At 44.7% G+C, this 26,452-nt stretch overlaps 1 protein-coding gene and 1 non-coding gene across 6 annotated transcripts in view; both read right to left on the bottom strand.

Moving 5' to 3' along the window:
• The window catches only part of IRAK4 (interleukin 1 receptor associated kinase 4), a 30,693-nt gene that overhangs the window by 3,870 nt on the left and 371 nt on the right, over positions 1–26,452 (bottom strand). Inside the window, exons 1-11 of one of the 5 annotated variants that reach the window (XM_029058033.2) lie at positions 20,167–20,191; positions 19,545–19,715; positions 15,502–15,647; positions 14,267–14,458; positions 10,456–10,616; positions 9,544–9,608; positions 6,546–6,660; positions 3,042–3,151; positions 2,398–2,581; positions 401–463; positions 157–315 (exon numbers count right to left, since the gene is read on the bottom strand). In XM_029058033.2, the coding sequence (XP_028913866.1) occupies positions 157–315; positions 401–463; positions 2,398–2,581; positions 3,042–3,151; positions 6,546–6,660; positions 9,544–9,608; positions 10,456–10,616; positions 14,267–14,458; positions 15,502–15,647; positions 19,545–19,705 (1,356 nt within the window). In that variant the 5' untranslated portion in view covers positions 19,706–19,715; positions 20,167–20,191. Of the gene's footprint in view, positions 1–156; positions 316–400; positions 464–2,397; positions 2,582–3,041; positions 3,152–6,545; positions 6,661–9,543; positions 9,609–10,455; positions 10,617–12,548; positions 12,648–14,266; positions 14,459–14,819; positions 14,903–15,501; positions 15,648–19,544; positions 19,716–20,166; positions 20,192–26,452 lie in introns of those variants that run through there. The other 4 variants (XM_029058032.2, XM_029058034.2, XM_039911235.1 and 1 more) reach the window with 4 other exon arrangements.
• LOC114809731 lies at positions 12,232–12,369 on the bottom strand. The gene has a single exon (XR_003757508.1). It is a non-coding gene; the product is annotated as a small nucleolar RNA SNORA7 (small nucleolar RNA).

The following is a 26,452-nucleotide window of genomic DNA, read 5'->3' as shown; positions in this document are numbered from 1 at the left end:
TATTGTACTTCCCTAATGAAGTTAGTATAGTGCTCTGGACACAGTAAGCACTCAGTACGACTGATTGAATGGGACAGGGACTATGTCTGATCGTATCAATCCCAACGCAACATATAGCAAGTGCTTAATAAACCCCATAATTATTAATCCAGATACCTTCCGGATATCTGGCCTCTTGTTCTTCTTTTCATGCAGACACTGACTAGCAATAGAATACATATTTTCAACTGATGTGGAATCCCAATCATTCATCTTCGTATCAATATAACTTTCAATAGTCTTCTCTTCATCTTCAATTTCGTCTTTAATGTTCAGCTGTGACAAGAGAGTTAGAATACTCTTAAAGTGGAGTCATGAGAGTATAAGAAAGTATCAGCCTTTGAAAAATGTAAAAAGTTACCAATAACTGAGGATCACGCTGTTCATCCACTGCTGGAAGTCCAGTTATTATTTCTAGCAAAACCTATGAAGGACAGTCACAATGTAATTTTATCCAGTAAGACCCTGAATCACTAAACTACATCATTAAATTTGGTTCTTGTTTCTTTTTTTTTTTGATATTTTGTTAAGCATTTACTATATGCCAGGCAGTATACTAAGTGCTGGGGTTGATTCAAGCTAATCCGGTTGGACACAGTCCTTGAGCCACATGGGGTTTACAATCTTAATCCCCATTTTACAGATGGAGTAATTGAGGCATAGAGAAGTTAAGTGACTTGCCCAGAAGCATGGCTTAGCGCAAAGAGCAAGGACTTGGGAGTCAGAGATCGTGGATTCTAATCCCGGCTCCCCCCACTTATCAGATGACTTTGGGCAAGTCATTTAACTTCTCTGTTCCTCAGTTACCTCATCTATAAAATGGAGATTAAGACTGCGAGCCCCACGTGGGGCAACCCGATTACTCTGTATCTACCCCAGCGCTTAGAACAGTGCTTGGCACATAGTAAGGGCTTAACAAATACCTGACATTAGAACTCAGGTCCTTCTCACTACCCAAGACCATCTCTATCCTTTAGGCTACAATGTGTCTCTGACATTTTCTAGGATCCTGAACACATTAGGCTGTTCCTTCCTTCTACTTTTGGATGAACATCTCCTCATCTGCCAATCCCCACCTGTTTCCTCTTAATCAAAAACAATTAATGGTGTTTAATTGAACACTTCGTGTGTACAAGGCACTGTACTACGTGTTTGGGAGAGTGCATGACAAGAGAACTGGTAGACAGGAACCTTGCCCTCAAGGAGTTTACAGTCTATCAGGGGAGATATTAAAATAAATGAGAGATAAGGGAAGGGCAGAGTTTAAGGATAGACACATAAGTTTTGTGAGGTTTGGGGCCCAGGGCGAGGAGCCTCTCCTTTTATTCTCAGGTGAGTGGGAATGGTAATGGAAAAAAAAAACTCACCTTACTGTCCTGAAATACATTTCCTTTACTGTCCTGAAATACATTTTCTATTAACAATTTCACTCTAGGTCAACTTTGAAGAGTTAAAAGAGCATGGCTGTTCTCACACCAGGCCCTGCTGCTCAATGTTGTTGCTGCCCAAAGAGCATTTTAGACGTCGACAGAAACAAATGAGAATCTCAAGTATTAAGTCAAAAACAATTTCTTGCCCTAAAAAGACTCTCCAATAAATTTCAGTCATGAGCCTCAAATGAGTGCTGTCTACAATAGTTTAGGATCTTGTTTTCTGTTTCCATTAGGCCCCTAAATGAGAAGTTATAAGAAAGTAGAATAATCAGTCTAATTACATGAAAAGCAGCGTGGTTTAGTGGAAAGAGCCCAGGACTGGGAGTCAGAGGTCATGGGTTTTAATCCCACTTCTGCCACTTGTCAGCTGTGTGACTTTGGGCAAGTAACTTAACTTCTCTGGGCCTCAGTTCCCTCACCTGTAAAATGGGGATGAAGTCTGTGAGCCCTACATGGGCCACCCTAATTACCTTGAACAGTGTTTTGCACATAGTAAGTGCTTAATAAATGCCATCATCATTATTACTATTATTACATTTTAAGAAGGCAAAATATGATTTAATAAAAATTGTGGTATCTATGCTATGTGCCAAATGCTGGAATAGACTCAGATAAGACACCACCCCTGTCACACATGGGCCTCACAATGGGGAGGGAGAATAGGTATTTAATCTATACAGTAGAAATTTTAGGCACAGAGAAGTTATCTGCTCAAGGTCACTCAGCTAGAATTAGAACCCAGGTTCCCCTGACCCCCCGGACCATGTTTTTCACCCTAAGCCACAATGCTTCTTTGGATGTCAAAATGAACAAAAAGCTGTCTGAAAAGTTTGATTTTTGCTTTTAGGATTAAAGTCAGTAGTTGATTTGTGTTTTTTCAGATGGGAAGGACTTAGCGATGATTGTTTTTCTACTTGACACTCACCACACCAAAACTGTAAATGTCAGATTTGGGCGTTATCTCTCCATGTAAGGCTTCAGGAGCCATGTATGCCGTTGTTCCCATAATTCTGTTGGTCATCATTGTGTGGGTAAACTTCCCAGAAGCTCGTGCAAGTCCAAAGTCAGAAATTTTGGGAACAAAAGCTTCATCTAGCAAGATATTTGCACTGAAAAAGAAACTAACGTTAATCAGAGGGAAAAAAACCCACAAAATTAAATACTTCTCCATAAATGTTTCTACTTATGATAAAAGACTATTTACTCAGATATCTAGATATACCCACTGCCCTCAAAATCAAATATATAACTAAGAATGAAATTAGGGCACTGGATTCTTTCCTTCTTAGGAATACCACAATGAAAAGACAACTGCTTGAAGTAAAATGAAACATTTCAATCGATGAAGAGAACCTGAATTGTCAAAACACAATTTTATACAAGGGCTACTTTCCCCATATTCATCTAATCCTGCATACTCCCTTCTTTCCTAAATAATTCATTCTCAACAACTTTATCATTTAGTCTATCAACAACTTCACTTTTCTTACATTTCCTGAAATATCTTAAAAAGCGCATGGATGAAATTTAATGCGTGAGTAGCTGTCAGAAAACAAGTATCATTTTTACCTTTTAATATCTCTATGAATATGATGGTTTTCATGTAAGAAAGAAATGCCACTTGCTATACCCTGAGTAATGTCACATCTTGTATGCCAGGAAAGCGGTGCGGTACCATCCTTCAAAAGGAAAAGAAGATGAGTAGGAAGTAGTGCTGTGGAAAAACTAGGAGATTGCATATAATAATTATGGCATTTGTTAAGCGCTTACTATGTGCCAAGCACTGTTCTAAGCACTGGGGTAGATATAAGGTAATCAGATTGCCCCACGTGGGGCTCACAGTCTTTATCCCCATTTCACAGATGAGGAAACTGAGGCACAGAGAAGTGAAGTGGCATGCCCAAGGTCACACAGCAGACAAGTAGCACAGCTAAGAAAAGAACCCATGTCCTCTGACACTCAAGCCCGTGCTCTGGCCAGTAAGCTATGCTGCTTCTCTGTCGTCAGTTTTCTCATCCCACGTGATTGTCGCTACATGCTACTCGATAAAATAACTGTGCCGGAGTTAGGGGATGTTTTTCTGACAATGGGAGTCCATCTGGTTGGAACGTGAAAGAAGCTGAAAAAAATCAAGGCTTGCACTGTTAGACGAAATCACGGTCGACGTGGTGGACTTTAAAACAAGTCGCTGTGGGAAGGGAATGTGTCTGTGATGCTGTACTCTTCCAAGCGCTTAGTATAGTATTCTACACACAGCAGACGCTCAATAAATACAACTGATTGACTAAATGGCTGCCAAGAGAACTGCAAGGAAGGAAAGAAAAAGAAAAGTTAAAAAACCCCACAGTGCAAAGGGACTAATTTTGCCAAACACCCAGAAGCCACTGGAACATTTTGGATGGAGTTTCGTTTCCCTTCCCACTCAAAAGGGGAAGAGGCCCACTCCTGCTCTGGGTAGGGGTGAATTTCCCTCTGAGAGTACTCTAGAAAAGGTCTCAGGATGGTGAACTGCTCTTTGCCAATGCTGGCTACTTCTGATCTCCACCTGGAAATGTGATATGGTCATTTACTATCCATTTAAGCTGACCCTGGGGTAAAAAAGAGGCTGGGGGAAGTTAATTTTATGCAGCCAAGCATGTGATGCGTAGCTTTTCATTCATTCATTCAATAGTATTTATTGAGCGCTTACTATGTGCAGAGCACTGTACTAAGCACTTGGAATGTACAAATCGGCAATAGATACAGTCCCTGCCCTTTGACGGGCTTACAATCTAATCAGGGGAGACAAACAAGAACAATGGCAATAAATAGAGTCAAGGGGAAGAACATCTCATTAAAACAATAGCAAATAAATAGACTCAGGGTGATGTACAACTCATTAAACAAAATAAATAGGGTGATGAAGATATATACAATTGAGCGGACGAGTACAGTGCTGAGGGGATGGGACGGGAGAGGGGGAGGAGCAGAGGGAAAGGGGGGAGAAGAGGGTTTAGCTGCGGAGACGTGAAAGGGGGGTAGAGGGAGCAGAGGGAAAACGGGAGCTCAGCCTGGGAAGGCCTCTTGGAGGAGGTGAGCTTTAAGTAGGGATTTGAAGAGGGGAAGAGAATTAGTTTGCCGGAGGTGAGGAGGGAGGGCATTCGAGAACCGCGGGAGAAGGTGGGCCAGGGGTCGACGGTGGGATAGGCGAGACCGAAGGACGGTGAGGAGGTGGGCGGCAGAGGAGCGGAGCGTGCGGGGTGGGCAGTAGAAAGAGAGAAGGGAGGAGAGGTAGGAGGGGGCAAGGTGATGGAGAGCCTTGAAGCCTAGAGTGAGAAGTAATCAGGCAATCAAGCTTTACATTTAGAGGTTTAAATGGCTGGGATTTATACATTCATTCGTCAGCTGTGTGACTGTGGGCAAGTTACTTCACTTCTCTGTGCCTCAGTTACCTCATCTGTAAAATGGGGATTAACTGTGAGCCTAACATGGGACAACCTGATTACCCTGTATCTACCCCAGCGCTTAGAACAGTGCTCTGCACATAGTAAGCGCTTAACAAATACCAACATTATTATTCATTTGTATTTATTGAGCACTTACAGTGTGCAGAGCACCGTACTAAGGCCTTGGGAGAGTACAACAATTAACAGACATATTCCTTGCCCACGCTGAGCAGATCACTGTGTAAGTCTCAGTCTTTGTAAATCTCCATTTGTCTTCTTCCCAATTTGAAATGATTTAACTATTGACTATGGCTAGTATCCCATTAGGGAATTTGGTACAGCCAGCAGATGGATTTTGTCCAAAATCCACATGTCCTATTTTCCTCTGGATTATTCTGAGTTCAGGATGGCCATGCTTAGTTTCCGATTTCATGAAATACAGCTAAGTGGCCCCATCATTCCCTTGAAGCCAGAGCGTCTGATTCTCGTTATGGCCAAGAGGCAGGTTCCAGAACACAAATCTTCCTTAATGTGGGGTTTAACAGGGATATAAACTATATCTTAAAGGAGAAATGATAGTTCATCACTCACCATTACGATACCGCTTTGGGTTTGGAGGGTTCTACCAAGTACTTATTGTTCTGCATATAATAAGTGCTCAATAAAGACAACTGAATGCACGAATGAGTGAATGTGGACAAAAGAGCACAGAGGCAAATAATGCCTCTCTCTCTCGATGTGAGCAGGGAACAAGTCTACCAACCCTGTTATACTGTACTCTCCCAAGCACTTACTGCAGTGCTCTGCACACTGTAAGCTCTTAATAAATACAACTGACTGACTGTTCTCTCACCTGCTCCCTGGACTTGGTGCTGCCGCTCCATTCAAGACTGACAGCTCGTTGTGGGCAAGGAATGTGTCTGTTTATTGTTATACTGTACTCTCCCAAGCGCTTAGTACAATGCTCTGCACACAGTAAGCGCTCCATAAATACGACCGAATGAATGAATCCGAGATCGTCTCCTTTACTCTCTTTTTGTGCTGCCGAAGCCATGCTGTGGCAAATGCCGCGTTGTGGGCAGGGATTGTCTCTCTTTGTTGCTGTATTGTACTTTCCCAAGCACTTAGGGAAACACACAGTAAGCACTCAATAAATAGGAATGAATGAGTGAGCTAAATGAATTTCCTCCTCATTGCCCACAGTTAATTTTCCCTCCTTAGTTCCCAGGGGTTTGGTGGGGGAGGTTTGTAGATGTGGGCAAGTCGGATGGTTTCGGCGAATCGGAAATGCTTAGCCTTGTTGCACTGGGGGTTATGAGGGTGCCTCGAAATGGAAGTCGGTCCAACAACAGAAGCCCGAGCGGAAGCAAGCTCATAGTGGGCATGGAACATATCTGCTAACTCTGTTGTATCGTACTCTCCCAAGCGCTTAGTACAGTGCTCTGCCCATCATAAGCGCTCAATAAATACCACTGACCGATTGTTTGAAGGAACTAGGGCAAAGAAAGCCTTGGGGAACTAGCGCCCCGTCGGTTTGTTCCGTACCTTCGTCTGACGAACGCTCAATTTATGTATAGCGATATTCAAAGATCTCTTCTATCGCCATTAAAGAATGTAATCTTGTTATTAGAAACTAAGGTGAACTTACCAAACAGGAGAGTCGGTCAAACAAGGAACCATTAGGCATGTATACGTACACCAGGCAGAGATCATCTCCGTCACTGGAGAAACCAATCAATTCTACTAAGTTTTCATGTCGACACCTGTGGTACAAGAATTTCATAATCAAATCTACTGTTCAAATCTACTGGTATTTCTAGCTAGAAATTCAGTTTGGAGATAAGACGTCCTGCAATTGAGAAGTAGTGTGGCTCAGTGGAAAGAGCCCAGGCTTGGGAGTCAGAGGTCATGGGTTCGAATCCCGGCTGTGTGACTGTGGGCAAGTCATTTCACTTCTCTGTGCCTCAGTTACCTTATCTGTAAAATGGGGATTAACTGTGAGCCTCACTTGGGACAACCTGATCACCCTGTATCTACCCCAGCGCTTAGAACAGTGCTCTGCATATAGTAAGCGCTTAACAAATACAAATACCAACATTAATGGAAGCTATTCAAGCATTCTAAAACTGAAGACCCACAAGGAGAATGAGAAAGAGGGGAAATATAATAATATTAATAGTATTCATTAAGCACTTAATATGGGCTAAACTCTGCACTGAGTGATGGGGTAGATACCAGATAATCAGGTCTGCTTCAGTGCCTGGCTCGCATGGAAGGAGAATGGTACTAAATCCCCATTTTACAGATGAGGAAAGAGGGGCACAGAAAAGTTAAGCGAATTGTCCAAAGCCACACATCAGGTAAACTGCAGAGCCGGAATTAGAACCCATGTCCTCTGACTCCAGGCCCAGGCTCTTTCCACCAGGCCAGGTATAATGGGACACAAGTATAAGGTTCAAATTCAAACACCAGAAACGATACACAGGGCTGTCCCGATGGAAGCAAAATTGGGATAACAGAGAAGCAGTGTGGCCTAATGGCTAATTTTTAAATACCATTAAAAAAAAAAGCCACCCTGGGCCCAAACCTTAGGGAATCCCACCCTTTTGAACAGCTCCCACCACATGGGACCACAAGGAAAGAGTGAGAGTGGTCAGTGCTTAATTAAGTCTTCAGCAGCACTGCCTTACCGCCCCTCTCTGCAGCAGATGTCTAAAGACCCACTTTCTGGGAGGTGCAGGGTCTTCAGGGTATTCTGGAAGCGGGGTAGAGAGGCAGCAGGAGAGCATCCCTCTCATTTACACAGCCATATACCCAGATGCTTCCCCTACTTGTTATTTATTTTAATGTTTCTCTTCCCCTTTAGGCTGTCAGCTCCTCAGAAGCAGGAATTGCATCTACCCACTGCAGTATACTCGCCCGAACATTTAGTTCAGTGCTCTGGACAAAGTGTGTGCTCGATTAATGCCACGGAGTGATTTACTGACCGGGAGGGAGAAAAGCTGGGGCAAAAATGTCCCTTTCTTTGAATCCCATATCCTAAATCCAAACTCCTTCCCAGACCAATGGTGACCCACACTCACTGGAATATCTCAGGCCCCAGTAGCCCCAAAGGGACTGCCTCAGGCTCGTCCATAATCTGACAGTTTCTGCACATAGTAAGCACTCAATAAATACAACTGATTGACATTTGTTGACCTTTTGGCTTTTGTATTGTATCTCCACTTCTCTTATCCCTTCTGTAAAATAGTGTTGACCTGTTAAAACATTTGCATTGAAGAGGTCACATTAAATGCAACTATTTTTAATTTTTGACAGTGCCAGGTCAAATACACCGTGTATTATTTTTCAGCTAGGCTTAATATTGATATATTAAGCAGTGTGGCTTAGTGAAAAGAGCACGGGGTTTGGGAGTCAGAGATCATGGGTTCTAATCCCGGCTCGGCCACCTGTCAGCTGTGTGACTCTGGGCAAGCCACTTAACCTCTCTGTGCCTCAGTTACCTCAACTGTAAAATGGGGATTAAGGCTGTGAGCCCCACGTGGGACAACCCGATTACCTTGTTTCTACCACAGTGCTTAGAACAGTGCTTAGCACATAGTAATCACTTAATCATTTTTATTACTGTTATATTAAGCTAAGCTAGCTATTTGTTGCTGGCACTTGCTGGCAATTTCTACAAAGGTATCTTCATAAATTACTTCACTCCACACAGAGCATTCTACTAGATGCTCAGGAATGCTAAAATGATTAAAGATATAATCCCCTGCCTTTAAGGAGCTACAATGTAACGGAGGAGACAAAAAAGGAGTAATAATTAAGAGTGAAAGAATAGCTAAAAATGATAAAAATGAGTGAATAAATCAACATCAAATGAACAATCCATCTGATAGGACTCCTGAGTGACTGACACGATGGAGATGAATGAGAAGATGGAAGGATTTATAGAGAAGTGCTTCCTGACAGTGGTGGTTTTATGTTATTTGTTAAGGGCTTACTAGTTGGCAAGCACTGCTCTTGGCACTGGGTTAGATACAAGCTAATAATAATAATGATAATAACGATGGTATTTGTTAAGCGCTTACTATGTGCAAAGCACTGTTATCAGGTTGGACTCAGTCCCTGTCCCATGTGGGGTTCACAGTCTCAATCTCCATTTTACAGATGAGGTCACTGAAGCCCAGAGATGTGAACTGATTTACCCAAAGTCACCCGGCAGACATGTGGCAGAGCTGGGATTAGAACCCATGACCTTCTGATTCCCAGGCCCGTGGTTTAACCAATAAGCCAAGCTGCTTCTCGTAGAAGAAGTGAAGAGCACCACCTGGGATAAATGCTACACAAACTGACCTTTCTACTAATTTTAATTCCCCAATTTGTGATCGTATAAGAGTTCTCCTCTACAGAAGGGCTTGTGTTCTAACAAATTTCCACATTAAGCACGACTCCCACTAGATTAGGCATCTGTTCCCATCCCACACAAGCACACCAACCTGCCCATCAACCCCTTCTTCACCCCTCGCGGTGTGCTGTATCTAAACACACAGGTGAACATTTCTTAATTCCCCAGCAGTGTTTCGGCAAAAATGTTTAGCGAAAACATAGGCACTGTGGCAGAAACAACTACAATGTATCAGTGTACTTACTTGGCCATTGTTTTTATTTCTTGATCAAACTGCTGTTTCAGTTCTTGGGTACTTATATCAACCATCTACAGAATAAAATTAATGTATAAGATAAAAAGAATGTCACTATTACACCGCTTTGTTCTACAAGCTCAAATTATTACAGTAATGCAATACATTAAAGTAATTTAATATTTTGATTTAAAATTACAGGATCTCAGTTCCAATAACGTATCACCAACTGTGTTTAGAAGTGGGGGATATTTGGTTTTTTCCCCCATCGTAACACTACACTAATTTTCAAAACATTTTTACCATGTAGACATGTGGCAAAAATATCTATTTCCACCTGACACTTGAAGCTACAGTATATGTCAGTGAAAGGCCTAGGAATAAAATGTAAGTATCCAAATTTCAAGTTGAGTATCCATCCATAGGCTCTCCTTAATATTATGACAAACACAAATTATAACTGAACTCTGTCAAAAGAATGATCACAACCTATCCAATTTGCCAATCTGCTCCATTCAAAATCTTTCCTTAAGATTTTTCTTTTTTTGGTTTTCTAATAATATGCCTGGGGAAAAGAAGGTAAAATACTTAATTCAAATCAATCATTTTACAGTATTTACTAACTGCTTAGTGTACTAAGCGTTTGGGAGAGTGTAATATTGTTAGTAGACATGATACCTGCTCTCAGGGATTTTGGAATCTAGCAGGTGAGATGAGCACTAAAATGAATTATGGTTGGGAAGAAGAAATAAAGTGGTAAAGATATGTACCCAGACCAGTTCTTTATTAAACTAAATGCTAGTGCCAAATATTATTTTATCTTTATAGTTCAAGCTGTGAAAAAAAAATCGGCAATTTTATCCACATGAATAATCAAGCTTATCATTAAAATCAATGGGTTTATAAAAAAAAATTCCTTACTGCTGCAAGTTTTTTCACTGCCACTACTCTGTTGCTGATGGAGCCTTTGTATACAACTCCAAAACCTCCCTCTCCCATTTTATTCCCACCAATTGAGATTGGACGTTCATCGAAGTTACTTGTAACACTTCTCAATTCTTGAAATGAAAATTGGTGAAAACCTGCAAGCCACAAAAACAAGACAGAAAAAGTTACTCATGAAAGAAATCCAGGCTGTTGCCATTTGAATGATATTCTTCTACACGAAGGCAAGCATCGATGTAGACGCCTATTAGACTCTGCCAGCCGAATTCTGATATATGAATTTTCTGTAGAAAGATTTTCACTTTTGAGGTAAGTTGTTTCTCTGCAATTTACATAATTCTGCTTCTCTGTTGAATCCTGTTAATTTTCACACTCCCATAAATGATAGCCTGTGCTTTAAATACTGTATTTCTTTATGGGCCTATCTTCACCCGTTATGTAATCTTTCTTATTTTGCTTTTCCATATCCTCCTTTACATGTCTGTCCTCACTGAAACAAAAACAGATGACAGAAAGAAAGATCATTCACTCTTTCGATATAGCATGACTCAGTGGAAAGAGCACAGGCTTGGGAATCAGAAGTCATGGGTTCAAATCCCGGCTCTGCCACTTGTCAGCTGTGTGACTTTGGGCACGTCACTTAACTTCTCTGTGCCTCAATTACCTCATCTGTAAAATGGGGATGAAGACTGTGAGCCCCAGGTAGGACAACCTAATCACCTTGTATCCGCCCCAGTGCTTAGAACAGTGCTTTGCACATAGTAAGCACTTAACAAGAGCCATCATAATATTTTTTTTTGAGACTTGGCACTTGGAAGACTACAAAGTGAAAAACACAGATTCTGCCCTGAGGGGTTATAGTCTACTGGGGGAAGCAAGACAGGTATTAATAATGATGACTGGAGGAAGAATAAAGGCCCTTTTAAGTTTTTCAGCTTTTCCTTTACTTATTTTACACAGCAACCAAAACAGGGCTGTTTTCGGTACTTAATCAATTGATCAATCAGTTGAGAAGCGGCAAGGCCTACTGGGAAGATCACAGGCCAGGGAGTCAGAGGACCTGGGATCTAATCTCGACTCGGATGCATATCTGTTGTGTGACTTTGGGTGAGTCACAATTTCTCTGGACCTCAGTTGCCACATCTGTAAATGGGGATTAAGACTGGGAGCCCCACATGGGACACCAACTGTGTTCAACCTGATGACCTTTATCTACCCCAGTGTTTAGTACAGTGCTCGCCACATAGTAAACCCTAAACGAATGCCATAAAAAAATGAGTGCTTATGGTGCTCAGAGCACTGTACTAAGCACTTGGGAGAGTACAGTATAAAAGAGTTGGCAGACATGTTCCCACAGTGCTTGGCACATAGTAGGCGCTTAACAAATATCATCATCATTATTATAAAGAGCTTGCAGTCTAGATGGGGAGAGAGACATTAAAATAAATTACAGCTAGGTTCTTAAGCACTATGGACTGAAGGTGGGGTGATTATCAAGTGCTTAAAGAGTACAGATCCAAGTGCTTGTCATTGTTGTCTTATGCTGTCGTGTCCGACCCATAGCGACGCCATGGACACATCTCTCTCAGAAAGTCCCGTTCTCCATCTGCAGTCATTCTGATAGAGGATCCACAGAGTTTTCTTGGTAAAAATATGGAAGCGATTTAGCATTGCCTCCTTCCGCACAGTAAACTCGAGTCTCCGCCCTCGGCTCTCTCCCGTGCCGCTGCTGCCCAGCACAGGTGAGTTTTGACTTGTAGCCGATGGCCTTCCACTCGCTAGCCACTGGCCAAGCTAGGAATGGAATGGGTAGGCCTCTGCTGGACTCTCCCTCCTGTAGTCGGGACTGTTAGAGTACTGGAAACTCTCCAGATGCAACCCTGAGAGGGTGATCCAAGGGCTAGTTTTTATTGTAATCTGTCCTCCCCACTAGATTTTAAGCACCTGGAGGGCTGGGATCATGCCTTCTACCGCTATTTCTTTTTTCCCCAAGTGTTTATTGGGAAATAAGTAAATGCTCACTAAAGACTGCTGAGTGATTGATCTGTAAAGGCACTAATAAATGGTACCTCATCAGAAGTCAGGGCCCACTCAGCGAATCCGCACTCTGGGAAATGCCTGCATTTTTGAGGTTCTTCTTGGTTTCAAAGGCAATCTATGAGGAGAATCTATCAATGAATCAACAGATGATATGTAATAATAATAATAATTATGGCATTTGTTAAGCACTTACTATGTGATAATAATAATAATGTTGGTATTCGTTAAGCGCTTACTATATGCCAAGCACTGTTCTAAACGTTGGGGTAGATACAAGGTCATCAGCTTGTCCCACATGGGGCTCACAGTCTTAATCCCCATTTTACAGATGAGGTAACTGAGGCCCAGAGAAGTTAAGTGCCTTGCCCAAAGTCACACAGCTGACAAGTAGTGGAGTCGGGAATAGAACCCACGACCCGTGCTCTTTCCATTAAGCCACGCTGCTTCCATTTAGCATTTGTAGAGCACTGCACTAAACCTTGGGAAAGTACAGTATAGCATAGTTAGTAGATACAATTCTTGCCTACAAGGAGCTTATAGTCTCCAGTACTTCTTGAGTGTCTACTGTGTACAGATCAGTGTACCAGGCTCTTGAAAGAGTACAACAGAATTAGTAGATATGATCCTTGTCCTCAAGGATTTTATTGCCTTGCTGTGGGGAGACGGATGCAGAAAAAAATTACAGGTAGGGGGAAGCAATAGACTATGTGGAGAAAAGTCCCCAAAGCTAATGTCACCTTACAGAAAACGAAAGAAGTTCCCGTGACGCCCAGCTCAAGGATTTCCCCTCCACATTCCTTCCAGACAAGACCCTCCATCCTTCTCCCATCCAAGGCAACCGGCAACTTCCAGGCCCTTCAGGGCGCACGCTAACTCTCTCAAGACAGACCACCATATTCATCGATGGAGTTTCACCACTCTGAAAGTCTTCTTGGAATAAGAACAGTTTGTTACTGTTCTGTAATTATGCTGCTAATATAGTATGGGTGATGAAAACATAAACGATACCTTTTTCTTCCAATCACTTGCTATTAAAATGGGAAATAAGATGCGTGTTCAAGGGACTTAGCATTTAATTACAATAATGAATCCCAAAATGTAGCCAGTCTGCTAGACCCAACCCACATCTTGCATTTCATCAATCAATGGTATTTGTTGAGTTATTATGGGGGGTAGAGCACTGTACTAAATGCCTGGGCAAGGACATGGACTGTAAAGCACTCAATCACCTTGTCCCCTCCTACCTCACCTTGCTACTCTCTTACTACAACGTAGCCCACACACTTTGCTCCTCTGATGCTAACCTTCTCACTGTACCTCGATCTCTTCTATCTCCCCTCCGACCTCTCGCCCACGTCCTGCCTCTGGCCTGGAACGCCCTCCCTCTTACAATGACTCTCCCCACCTTCAAAGCCTTATTTAAGTCCCATCTCCTCCAGGAGGCCTTCCCTGACTAAGCCCTCCTTTCCTCTTCCCCCACTCCCTTCTGCATCCCCCTCGTACTTGGTTTGCACCCTTTATTCACCTCTCCCTCAGCCCCACAGCCCTTAGGTGCATACCCGTAATTAATTTGTATTACCGTCTGCCTCCCCATCTAGACTGTAAGCTCACTGTGAGCAGGGAATGCGTCGGTCACATTGTTATACTGTAACCCCACAAGCGCTTAGAACAGTGCTCTGCACACTGTAAGCGCTCAATTAATATGACTGACTCCGGCGTTTAGTTCTCTGCCTAAAAGGATACTTACGTGTGTCACTAAATTCCACACTGTTGGTGTCTGAACTTGTAGAATCAGGAAATGAATAATATTCATGATTCTGAGCCATCCCGGGCAGGGTTGTCGTCTTTTCTTTGTCAAGGGGAGGGACCGGTTTCTCCTGAATGGGGAGGGTTTCTTGAGAAGGTAGAGGAAACGTTTGGTCTGTTTTTGGAACGGCATCTGCCAATAAAAAACAGTTTGACTCAAGAGAAGGTAGTGGAAAAAGTGAAGGTGATTCACAGCTCGGCCTGGGGGAAAGAGTACAGGCCTGGGAGCCAGAGGACCGGGTTCTAATTCTGACTCTGCCACTCGCCTGCTGTATGACCTCGGACCCGTCACTTGACTTTGCTGTGCCTGAGTTACCTCGTCTGTCAAATGGGGATTCAAATCCTGCTCTCCCTCCCATTCAGACTGGGAGCCTCATGTGGGACAGGGGACCCTCTCCAAACTGATTATCTTCTACCTACCCCAGTGCTTAGACCAGTGCTTAGCACACAGTAAGCACTTAACAAATACCACCACCGCCACCATCATCATGTACCTTGTAGCGCACCACACTAACTTGCCACGCAGCTCCGCTTTTCACCCCTCAGCCCGGGCTGACAGCGTACATGAAAAAATCAGCTGGTGAGATCAGAATGCAGAGGAAGAGAGGAAGAGGAAAGATGGAAGAGATGGCATGAAGCAGGAGCAAAAGGAGCTCCGGAAGGACTTTTTTGGACTCCTCTCTAAGCGGAATCCAGGTGATTACAAGGGCATTTACTGAACCCGGAATATGGGCACCTCATTAAGCACTTGGGAGAATACTTCAGGTAAGATCTCTGCCTTTGAACAGCTGACATTCCCAAGGTTGTGATGAGTACTAGGTGTTGCAAGGTCTCAGGCAGTGGAGTTGCAAGACATAGATCAACAAGATCATATTTTATTTTGATTTGATTTTTTTTTTACTTTTATGTTCTGATCCCCCAATGGAGACCATATATAACTTTGGGGGAGGCGGCGGGGAGGGGAGAGAGGGGGATGGCGGGAGGTTCACTTAGCTCCAGTGACGGAACCCTGAAAGTGAGTCCACCACTTTGGCAAGTAAAGCTAAAAGCTAGAAAATTGGGTAAAAACAAACACAGACAAGGTTCTTTCCTGGTAGCGGAAGGCAGCCTCTCTGACGCCTATACTTCAAATGTCAGCTACTGCGGTCACATGCAATGGGGTCAAACGAATCATACCTGGCAGTAAAAGACTTGCCGGTGCTAGAAACTGATTTCTGATCAAGAGATCCACAAGGTCGCCAACTGTACAGTTTGATGTTCCCCAGTCAAAGAGTAATTCACAAGTAGGGCTTTTCCCCATTTGAATTAATCCTTCAAATCTCCTTAAAAAGAAGTAGAGAAAATACATGAAATTAGCTTATAAAAACAACTTCCATTCTCACAATACCCTCTAATGCGTGAAGTTTTTTTCTTGCAAATGTAACTATAAACAGCACAATCATTACAGCACTGGTGTATATCTGTACATATATTATTCTATTTATTTTATTAATGATGTCTATTTTGAAGCTATTGATGTCTATCCACTTCTTCTGTTTTGTTCTCTGTCTCCCCCTTCTAGGCTTTGAGCCCATTGTTGGGTAGGGATTGTCTCTGTTGCCAAATTGTACTTTCCAAGCGCTTAGTACAGTGCTCTGCGTATAGTAAGCGCTCAACAAATACGACTGAATGAATAAATGAAATCTGGGATTAATTCCAAAACACTTGCTTAATGTTCGTTTCTAGAATTCCATTTATAGTGATGATGATGATGGTAGAGAAGCAGTGTGGCTCAGTAGAAAGAGCACGGGCTGGGGAGTCAGAGGTCATGGGTTGACATCCGGCCCCGCCACTTCTTAGCTGTGTGACTTTCGGCAAGTCACCTAACTTCTCTGTGCCTCAGTTCCCTCATCTGTAAAATGGGCACTAAGACTGTGAGCCCCACGTGGGACGACCTGAGTACCTTGTATCCTCCCCAGGGCTTAGAACAGTGCTTTCACATAGTAAGCGCTTAACAAATGCCATCATTATTATTATTATTTGTAAAGCGCTTACTATGTACCATTTAAAGCTCTGAGGTTGATAGAAAGTTCTTTTCAAGAAGGGATGATTAAAAAGGCAGTCCTTTCTAGGGCTGAGCGAAACGCCGGGTAATCGCAGTCCCGCGTCCCTGTGCATCTTCGGTGGGGGGTTGCCTGCCTTCATCAGGGCTGAGGAACTCTCTGCCGGCTCCCAGCACGCTCTGTCCATCAGCCGAGCTGTCTCCCTGGAAACCAGCCCCGCTTTCCCTCCACACCTCTGAAGAGACCCCATCCCATCTTGCTTACCACCATCCCACCCCCACCTGCGGTCCCAGGCCTCCTTAAAACCCCAGGAAGCCTAGGGCCTGTGGAAGCGGTTGCTGTGGACCCAGAATCACAAGGTGCCTGAAATTCTGCTCCTCCGGTTCCAGCTCCCTAGTGGCTTATGCTTTTATTTTCTGAATTGTCTATCTGACCCTGTCTCTTAGACTGTTTTCATGTTTTACTGTTTCATCGCTACTGGGTTTCAAGTCCTCTCTCCCACCTTTATTCACAGACAGAGCCCCTGGAGGGACAGGGACTGTGTCTAATTCCCACTCTTTTCCAGTGCTTAGTAGAGCGCTCTGCACACCTTAAGTGCTTAATAAATACTATTACAGCTACTACTATTACCGGTCTAAAAATGGAGAATGGAGGGGTCCCCCTTTCTTATGGTGTTTGTTAAGCGCTTACTATCCTGGCTCTGCCACTTGTCAGCTGTGTGCCTCTGGGCAAGTCACTTAACTTCTCTGGGCCTCGGTTCCCTCATCTGTGAAATGGGGATGAAGACTGTGAGCCCCATGAGGGACAACCTGATTCCCCTATGTCTACCCCAGCGCTTAGAACAGTGCTCTGCACATAGTAACCGCTTAAATACCAACATTATTATTATTATTACGTGCCAGGCACTGTACTAAGTGGTGAGGTAGATTCAAGCTAATCGGGTTTGCCACAGTCCCTGTCCCACGTGGGACTCACAGTCTTAATCCCCATTCAACAGATGAGGTAACCGAGGACCAGAGAAGTGAAGTGACTACCCGAGGTCACACAGCAGACAAGCGGCGGTGCTGGGATTAGAACCCAAGCAGGTCCTTCTGATTCCCAGGCCCGTGCTCTACCCTTTAGGCCACACTGCTTTTCTCTGTCTCTTCGTGTGTACTCCGTAACAGGGCCCAGGCCAGAGATTCTTCCCCTCTTCCCCCAGATCCAGGCAGATGAAGCGGGAGACAAGATCCTCTTACCTTTCCTGGACTCCGGGAGCTAAATAGCAGTGAATAATGGTAATGAGCGAGCAAGCTCCTACTGAGTATAACAGGCTGCACTTAGGAAAGTGCTTAGAAAATTACAGCAGGAGCTTAAGACCTGTTCCCTGTTCACAAGGAGCATCCACTGTACTGGTTAGAGGCTCTTCTCGTTTCTGGCTCAGCCTCCGATCCTGTGGGCTCCTCTTACTTTCATTCATTCATTCATTCGAGAAGCAGCGTGGCTCGGTGGAAAGAGCCCGGGCTTGGGAGTCAGAGGTCATGGGTTCGAATCCTGGCTCTGCCACTTGTCAGCTGTGTGACTGTGGGCAAGTCACTTCACTTCTCTGTGCCCCAGTTAACTCATCTGTAAAATGAGGATTAACTGTGAGCCTCACGTGGGACGACCTGATTACCCTGTATCTACTCCAGCGCTTAGAACAGTGCTCTGCACATAGTAAGTGCTTAATAAATGCCAACATTATATTCTCTGGGCCTCAGTTCCCTCATCTGTAAAATGGGGATGAAGACTGTGAGTTCCAGGTGGGACAACCTGATCACCTGGTATCCCCCCAGTGCTTAGAACAGTGCTTTGCACATAGTTAGCGCTTAACAAATGCCATCATCATCATTCATTCATTCAATTATTGAGCACTTACTATGTGCAGAGCACTGTACTAAGCACTTGGAGCGTACAGTTCGGCAACAGATAGAGACAATCCCTGCCCAGTGACGGGCTCACAGTCTAAACGGGGGAGACAGACAACAAAACAAGTAGTCAGGCATCAATACCATCAAGAGAAATAGAATCATAATAATGTTGGTATTTGTTAAGCGCTTACTATGTGCCAAGCACTGTTCTAAGCGCTGGGGTAGACACAAGGGAATCAGGTTGTCCCACATGGGGCTCACAGTCTTAATCCCCATTTTACAGATGAGGCAACTGAGGCACCGAGAAGTTAAGTGACTTGCCCACAGTCACACAGCTGGAAAGCGGCAGAGCTGGGATTTGAACCCATGACCTCTGACTCCAAAGCCCGTGCTCTTTCCACTGAGCCACGCTGCTTCTCTTTACACACATCATTAACAAAATAGAGTAATAAATAATATATACAAATATGCGCAGTGCTGAAGGGAGGGGAAGGGGGAAGACCCCTTACCCCACTGGATTCTAGGTGGAATCTCTTTGTTGTCTCACTGAGCAGTGACAAGGAATTTTCTGCACTTCCAGCAGACTCTAGGTCAGTCGGTCGTACTTACTGAACGTTTACTTTGTGCACGGCGGTGCAATACGCACTTGGGAGAGGACGATATAACAATAAACGGACACATTCCCTGCCCACGGTGAGCTTATAGTCTAGTGGGAGGTCCAGGCCCCAGTGGGAGCTAAAGGGATGTTTCTGATCCTGGAACTCATACCCTCTGGAAACTCCGCTTTTCTATGAAAATGCCCCAAGGCCCACGTGCCGTATCTCTTTCCGAACTCCCTTCATTCAGGGTCCCACCTCAAGTTCATCCCCGACTTAAAATGAAAAGTCACCCAAGGAAACAGAAATGTGGCCAGGTGATTCAATAACAGAAAAGTAGTGAGGCTCAGTGGAAAGAGCAAGGGCTTAGGAGTCAGGTCATGGGTTCTAATCCCGGCTCCACCACTTCTCAGCTGTGTGGCTTTGGGCAAGTCACTTAACTTCTCGGTGCCTCGGTTCCCTCATCTGTAAAATGGGGATTAAGACTGTGAGCCTCACGTGGGACAACCTGATTATCCCGTATCTACCCCAGCGCTTAGAACAGTGCTCGGCACATAGTAAGTGCTTAACAAATACCAACATTATTATTAATAGAATTAATTAATAGAGCCCAATTCCTGTGCAAGGCAATTGTTAAACATCTGAACAATTATGTCAGAAATATTTTCCCAAGATAGACCTTCATACTTTACCTTATATGAAGCTGGTTGTATTTACTCTCTCCAGAAGGCTTCTTTATATCAACTGCTAACTTCTTCCATCCTTCCTGAGGATCAATGAAATCTGCCAGCTGCCTAATTAGCCCGAAATTTAGGCAGCGGACATATGTCGAAGGGGTTACAGTTTTACTCATCCTCTTCTACCTACAATTAGAATGAGCTCATTAAAATTTTACGGTAGTGAATACAGTTGATGTTTGTTAGGTCATAGATCTCTGCAGACCCATTCCTATTTATACATCATAAAATTGACTCGCTCCCTTGAAAGTCTATCCTACTGATTGATGGGCATAAAAGGCAACACTCATTTTATACTTTGAAAAAAATGAAAACTGCACCGAGGATTAATTAGACAGGCTCTCCTTTTCCCAATCTCCACTAAACTTTTTATGCCTACTCACATATTGAAATGGACTTAGCTTATTTCTGGGTTTATTTTCCTTAAGACTTTTGATTTTTTTTTTTTTAAAAAAAGAAAAACTCTCCCCTCCCCCCATCCGCCCCTAATTTACAGGGAGGTTTTTTTCTTAGATAAAGTCCTTGCCACCAGCCAGATACTCATTCATTCATTCGATCATATTTATTGAGCGCTTACTGTGTGCAGAGCATTGTATTAAGCACTGGGAAGTACAATTCCGCAACAGATAGAGACAATCCCTTCCCAACAACGAGCTCACAGTCTAGAAGGGGGAGACAAACATCAAAACAAGTAAACTGGCATCAGTAGCATCAAAATAGACATATAGAATTATCGATATACATACATCGTTAATAAAATAAATAGAATAATCAATATATACTAACCTACAAGTGCTTTGGGGCGGGGAAGGGGACAGAGGAGAGGGAGGGAGCAGAGGCAATGGGGAGGGGAGGAGAGGCAGAGGGAAAGGGAGGGCTCAGTCTGGGAAAGCTTCCTGGAGGAGGTGAGCTCTCAGTAGGACTTTGAAGAGGGGAAGAGAGTTAGTTTGGCGGGTGTGAGGAGGGAGGGCATTCCAGGACAGCGGGAGGACGTGGGCCAGGGGTCGATGATGGGACAGGCAAGAACGAGGCACAGTGAGGAGGTGAGCAGCAGAGGAGCGGAGTGTAAGGGCTGGGCTGTAGGAGGAGAGAAGGGAAGTGAGGTAGGAGGGGGCAAGGGGATGGAGAGCTTTGAAGGCAAGAGTGAGGAATTTTTGCTTCATACGAAGGTTGATAGGCAACCACTGGAGATTTTGGAGGAGGGGAGTGACATGCCTGGAGCGTTTTTGTAGAAACAGGATCCAGGCAGCGGAATGAAGTATAGACTGGAGTGGGGAGAGATAGGAGGATGGGAGATCAGAGAGGAGGCTGATGCAATAATCCAGTCGGGATAATAATAATGTTGGTATTTGTTAAGCGCTTACTATGTGCAGAGCACTGTTCTAAGCCCTGGGGTAGATAAAGGGTAATCAGGTTGTCCCACGTGAGGCTCACAGTTAATCCCCATTTTACAGATGAGGTAACTGAGGCACAGAGAAGTGAAGTGACTTGCCCATAGTCAGCTGACAAATGGCAGAGCCGGGATTCGAACCCTTGACCTCTGACTCCCAAGCCCGGGCTCTTTCCACTGAGCCACGCTGCTTCTTTATGAGAGCTTGTACCAGCAAGGTAGCAGTTTGGATGGATAGGAAAGGGCAGATCTTGGCGATGTTGCGAAGGTGAGACCGGCTGGTTTCGGTGACGGACTGTTGGCGTGAGGTGAATGCGAGAGCAGAGTCAAGGATGACACCGAGGTTGCGGGCCTACGAGTCGGGAAGGACGGTCGTGCCGCCCACAGTGACGGGGAAGTCAGGGAGAGGACAGGGTTTGGGAGGGAAGATAAGGAGCTCAGTTTTAGAAAAGCTGACTTTTAAGTGGTGGTTGGACATCCAAGTGGAGCTGTCCTGAAGGCAGGAGGAGACAGGAGCCTGGAAGGAGGAGGAGAGAACAGGGGAGGAGATGGAGTTTTGGGTGTCAACTGCGTAGAGATGAGAGTTGAAGCCGTGGGAGCGAATGAGTTCACCAAGGGAGTGAGTGTAGATGGAGAATAGAAGGGGGCCAAGAACTGAACCTTGAGGGACCCTAACAGTTAGAGGATGGGAGGGGGAGGAGGAGCCTGCGAAGGAGACCGAGAATGAACGGCCAGAGAGATAAGAGGAGAACCAGGAGAGGACGGAATCCGTGAAGCCAAGGTTGGATAACGTGTTGAGGAGAAGAGGATGGTCCCCAGTGTCAAAGGCAGTTGAGAGGTCGAGGAGGATTAGGATACAGTAGGAGTCATTGGATTTGGCAAGAAGGAGGTCATGGGTGACCTTTGAGAGGGCGGTTTCGGTGGAGTGGAGGGAACGGAAGCCAGATTGGAGGGGGTCCGGGAGAGAGCTGGAGTCAAAAAATTTGAGTCAGTGAGTGTAGAAAACTCATTCTAGGAGTTTGGAAAGGAAGGGTAAGAGGGAGATGGAGCAATAACTGCAGGGGGCAGTGGGGGGGGGGTCAAGAGAAGGTTTTTTTTAGGATGGGGGAGACGTGGGCGCATTTGAAGGCAGAGGGGAAGAAGCCATTGGAGAATGAGCGGTTGAAGAGCTCATTAACGGGCAGTAATTGTCTCTGTTGCTGAATTGTACATTCCAAGCGCTCAGTACAGTGCTATGCACATAGTAAGCGCTCAATAAATACAACTGAATGAAAAGTTAAGGAAGGGAGGAGGGAAGGGGTCCTGGCCTAGTCTTGAGCTCTTGGATTCTTAAGTATGGAGCCCCCATGATGGATGGGAAAATTTCACGCATTGGTAAACTATATGAGCTGGACAAACTCATAAAATTGAGAAGTGGCATGGTTGTAGTATAAATAGAGCTCAAGCATTCTGATTTTCAGTGTTCTACTTCCATTCATCTCTTCTCTGAACTACACAGGCTACCCCTGTTAGCCCTCATTTCATCCATGATTTGTACATTCCAAGCGCTTAGTACAGTACTCTGCACATAGTAATCACTCAATAAATACTATTGAATATAACAAGTGAAATCACTTCTCCTGGCAAATGGAATAAAAGGCACGTGTTGAGAGACGAGGGGTCAAAGGTGGCAAAAAAATGAATTCCTGGGCCATATTTTGGGGAAAAATTTGGTGAGGGAAAAAGTCTCTAAACCACCCTAGGTCAATCTCTGATTTAAGAATGTCTGTAATTAACGTGTCAGAGGGAGAGGGATAGAGAGAGAGAGAGCAAGAGGAAGAGAGAACAAGCAGAAGTCAGTCAATCATGTTTATTGAGCACTTACTGTGTGCAGAGCACTGTACAAAGCTCTACTGAGAGCTCATCTCCTCCAGGAGGCCTTCTCAGACTGAGCCCTCCTTTTCCCTCTGCTCCTCCTCCCCTCCCCATTCCCCCTACTCCCTCCCTCAGCTCTTCCCCATTCCCCTCCCCAGAGCACTTGTGCATATTTGTATATATTATTTATTGCTCTATTTGAATAATGATGTGCATATATCTATGATTCTATTTATTTATTTTGATGGTATTGATGCCTGACTAGTTTTGTTTTGCTGTCTCCCCTTTTTAGACTGCGAGCCCGCTGTTTGGGCAGGGATTGTCTCTATGTATTACCAAATTGTACATTCCAAGCGTACAGTGTAGTACAGTGTTCTGCACACAGTAAGAGCTCAATAAATATGACAATGAATGAAATAAGTGTTAGGGGGTGGGGAGGGGGCAAGTAGCAGAGCCAGGATTAGAACCCAGGTCTCATTACCCCTAGTTCCACTAGACCAGGCTGCTTCTCAAGCAAGACAAAGCATAATGTTTACCCCTGGAAGGAAGACAAAGGTGGGTGGGTGAAGAGAGGCTGATGATGGGGAAGGCGGGCGGCGAGAGAACACAGCTTGTCTCACAGCTTCTCCCGGGGCCCTCTGGACCGTAAACTAGTCGTGAGCAGGGAACGTGTCTGTTTCTTCTAAGATTGTCCTCTCCCAAACACTTAACGAGCACGGTGCTCTGCACACAGTAAGGGCTCAATAAATAATAATGTTGGTATTTGTTAAGCGCTTACTATGTGCCGAGCACTGTTCTAAGCGCTGGGGTAGACATAGGGGAATCAGGTTGCCCCTCATGGGGCTCACAGTCTTCATCCCCATTTCACAGATGAGGGGACTGAGGCCCAGAGAAGTGAAGTGACTTGCCCAAAGTCACACAGCTAAGTGGCCGAGCCGTGATTCGAACCCATGCCCTCTGACTCCAAAGCCCGTGCTCTTTCCACTGAGCCACGCTGCTTCCACGAGCAGCGTGGCGTAGTTGACAGAGCAGGGGCCTGGGAGTCAGGAGGTCTTGGGTTCTAATCCCTCTTTGCCACTTGTCTGCTGTGTGACTTTGGGCGCTTCGCTTCACTTCTCTGGCTTCAGTGACCTCATCTGTAAAATGGGGATCGAGACTCTGAGTCCCACATGGGACACGGACTGTGTCCGACCCGATTTAAAGTGCTTAGTACAGTATTCTGCACCCAGTAAGCACTTCGTGGCTCAGCGTAAAGAGCACGGGCTTGGGAGTCAGAGGTCACGCGTTCTAATCCCGGCTCCGCCGCTAGTCAACTGTGTGACCTTGGACAAGTCACTTAAATTCTCTGGGCCTCGGTTACTTCCTCTGCCAAATGGGGATTAAAAAAGGGGGAGCCCCACATGGGACAACCTGATCACCTTGTATCCCCCAGCGCTTAGAACAGTGCTTTGCACATAGTAAGCGCTTAACAAAAATCCACAATTTATTTAATAAATACAATTGAATGAATAAATACAAGTGACTGCCGGGACTTTGCGGGGACCCGCATCTGTCTGGCGCGTCACCTCCGGGAGGCCTTCCCAGACTAAGCCCCACTTTTCCTCATCTCCCACTCCCTTCTGTGTCTCCCTGACTTGCTCCCTTTGTTCTCCTCCCCACAACCCGCTCCACAGTACTTCTATCCCTGTCATTTCTTTATTTGTATAATAATAATGATAGTAATAACGATGCTATTTGTTAAGTGCTCACTATGTGCCGAGCACTCTTCTAAGCGCTGGGCTAGATAGGAGGGTTGACCCACGTGAGGCTCACAGTCCTAAGCAACGTGGCTTAGTGGCAAGAGCCCGGGCTTGGGAGTCAGAGGTTGTGGGTTCTCATCCCGGCTCCGCCACCTGTCAGCTGCGTGACGTTGGTCAAGTCACTTCACTTCTCGGTGCCTCAGTTGTCTCATCTGTCAAATGGGTATAAAGACTGTGAGCCTCACATGGGACAACCTGATTACCCTGTATCTACCCCAGCGCTTAGAGCAATGCTCGGCACACAGTAAGCGCTTAACAAATACAAGATTATAATTATTATTATTATTATTATTAATCCCCACTTTCCAGATGAGTAACTGAGGACCAGAGAAGTGAAGTGGCTTGCCCAAGGTCGCACAGCAGACGAGTGGAGGAGCTGGGATTAGAACCCGCTTCCTCTGACTCCCAAATCCGGGCTCTGTACTGACATCTGTCTCCCCCGCTCCAGACTGTGAGCTCATTGTGAGCAGGGACTGTCTCCCTTTATTGCTGTACTGCACTTTCCCAAGCGCTTAGTACAGTGCTCTGCGCACATCCCAGCTCTGCCACTTGTCAGCTGTGTGACTGTGGGCAAGTCACTTAACTTCTCTGGGCCTCAGTTCCCTCATCTGTAAAATGGGAATTAAGACTGTGAGCCTCACGTGGGACAACCTGATTACCCTGTATCTTCCCCAGTGCTTAGAACAGTGCTCTGCACATAGTAAGCGCTTAACAAATACCAACATTATTATTATTAAGCTCTTAATAAATACGATTGAATGAATGGGTCCCCTCCTGTCTCCCCACCCCCCCCAGACAGCAGAGGTAATGCTCTTAATAAGCCACAGGAACCCAAACGAGCCCTCCCGGAGGCCTCTCTGGGCCTCAGTTCCCTCATCTGGAAAATGGGGATTGAGACTGTGAGCTCCACGTGGGACAGTGGACTATGTCCAACCTGATTAGCTTGTATCCCCCCCTGCGCTTAGTACAGTGCCACATACAAAGTGCTCAACAAATATCATTATTAATAATAATACAAATAAAGTCACAGATATGTACATTTGCATGGAGCCTCCCCAGCGCTTAGTACAGTGCCTGCTACATAGGAAGCACTTAACAATATGATTATTATTATTAATAATACAGCAATGTACATTTGCTTGGATCTACCCCAGCGCTTAGTACAGTGCCTGCCACATAATAAATGCTTAACAAATTATTATTATTAATCATACAAATAAAGTTACAAATACATATATTTGCTTGGACCCACCCTAGCGCCTACTCCAGTGCCTGCCACATAGTAAGTGCTTAACAAATATTATTATGATTAATACAAATAAACATACATTTGCTTGGAGCCACCCCAGCGCTTAGTACAGTGCCTGCCACATTGGGAGCACTTAACAGTATGATTATTATTAATAATACTGCAACGTACATTTGCTTGGTTCTACCCCAGCGCTTAGTACAGTGCCTGCCACATAGGAAGTGCTCAACAAATATTATTATTAATAACAGCACAAATAAAGTTACAGATATGTACATTTGCTTGGACCCACCCCAGCGCTTAGTACAGTGCCTGCCACACAGGAAGCGCTTAAGAAATATTATTATTATCAATGATAATAATACAGATCTGTACATTTGCTTGGAGCCCCCAAGCGCTTAGTCCAGCGCCTAGCACATAGTAAGCGCTTAACAAATATTCATATTATTAATGATAGAGATACGTGCATCTGCTTGGAGCCCCCCAAGCGTTTAGTCCAGCGCCTAGCACAGAGTAAGCGCTTAACAAATATTCATATTATTAATGATAGAGATAGGTGCATCTGCTTGGA

The sequence above is a fragment of the Ornithorhynchus anatinus genome, chromosome 2 (genome assembly GCF_004115215.2).
Source record: "Ornithorhynchus anatinus isolate Pmale09 chromosome 2, mOrnAna1.pri.v4, whole genome shotgun sequence".
In the NCBI taxonomy this organism is placed as follows: domain Eukaryota; kingdom Metazoa; phylum Chordata; class Mammalia; order Monotremata; family Ornithorhynchidae; genus Ornithorhynchus; species Ornithorhynchus anatinus.
The sequence above is the reverse complement of the archived record's forward strand: the minus strand, read 5'-3'. Positions and strand labels throughout refer to the sequence as shown.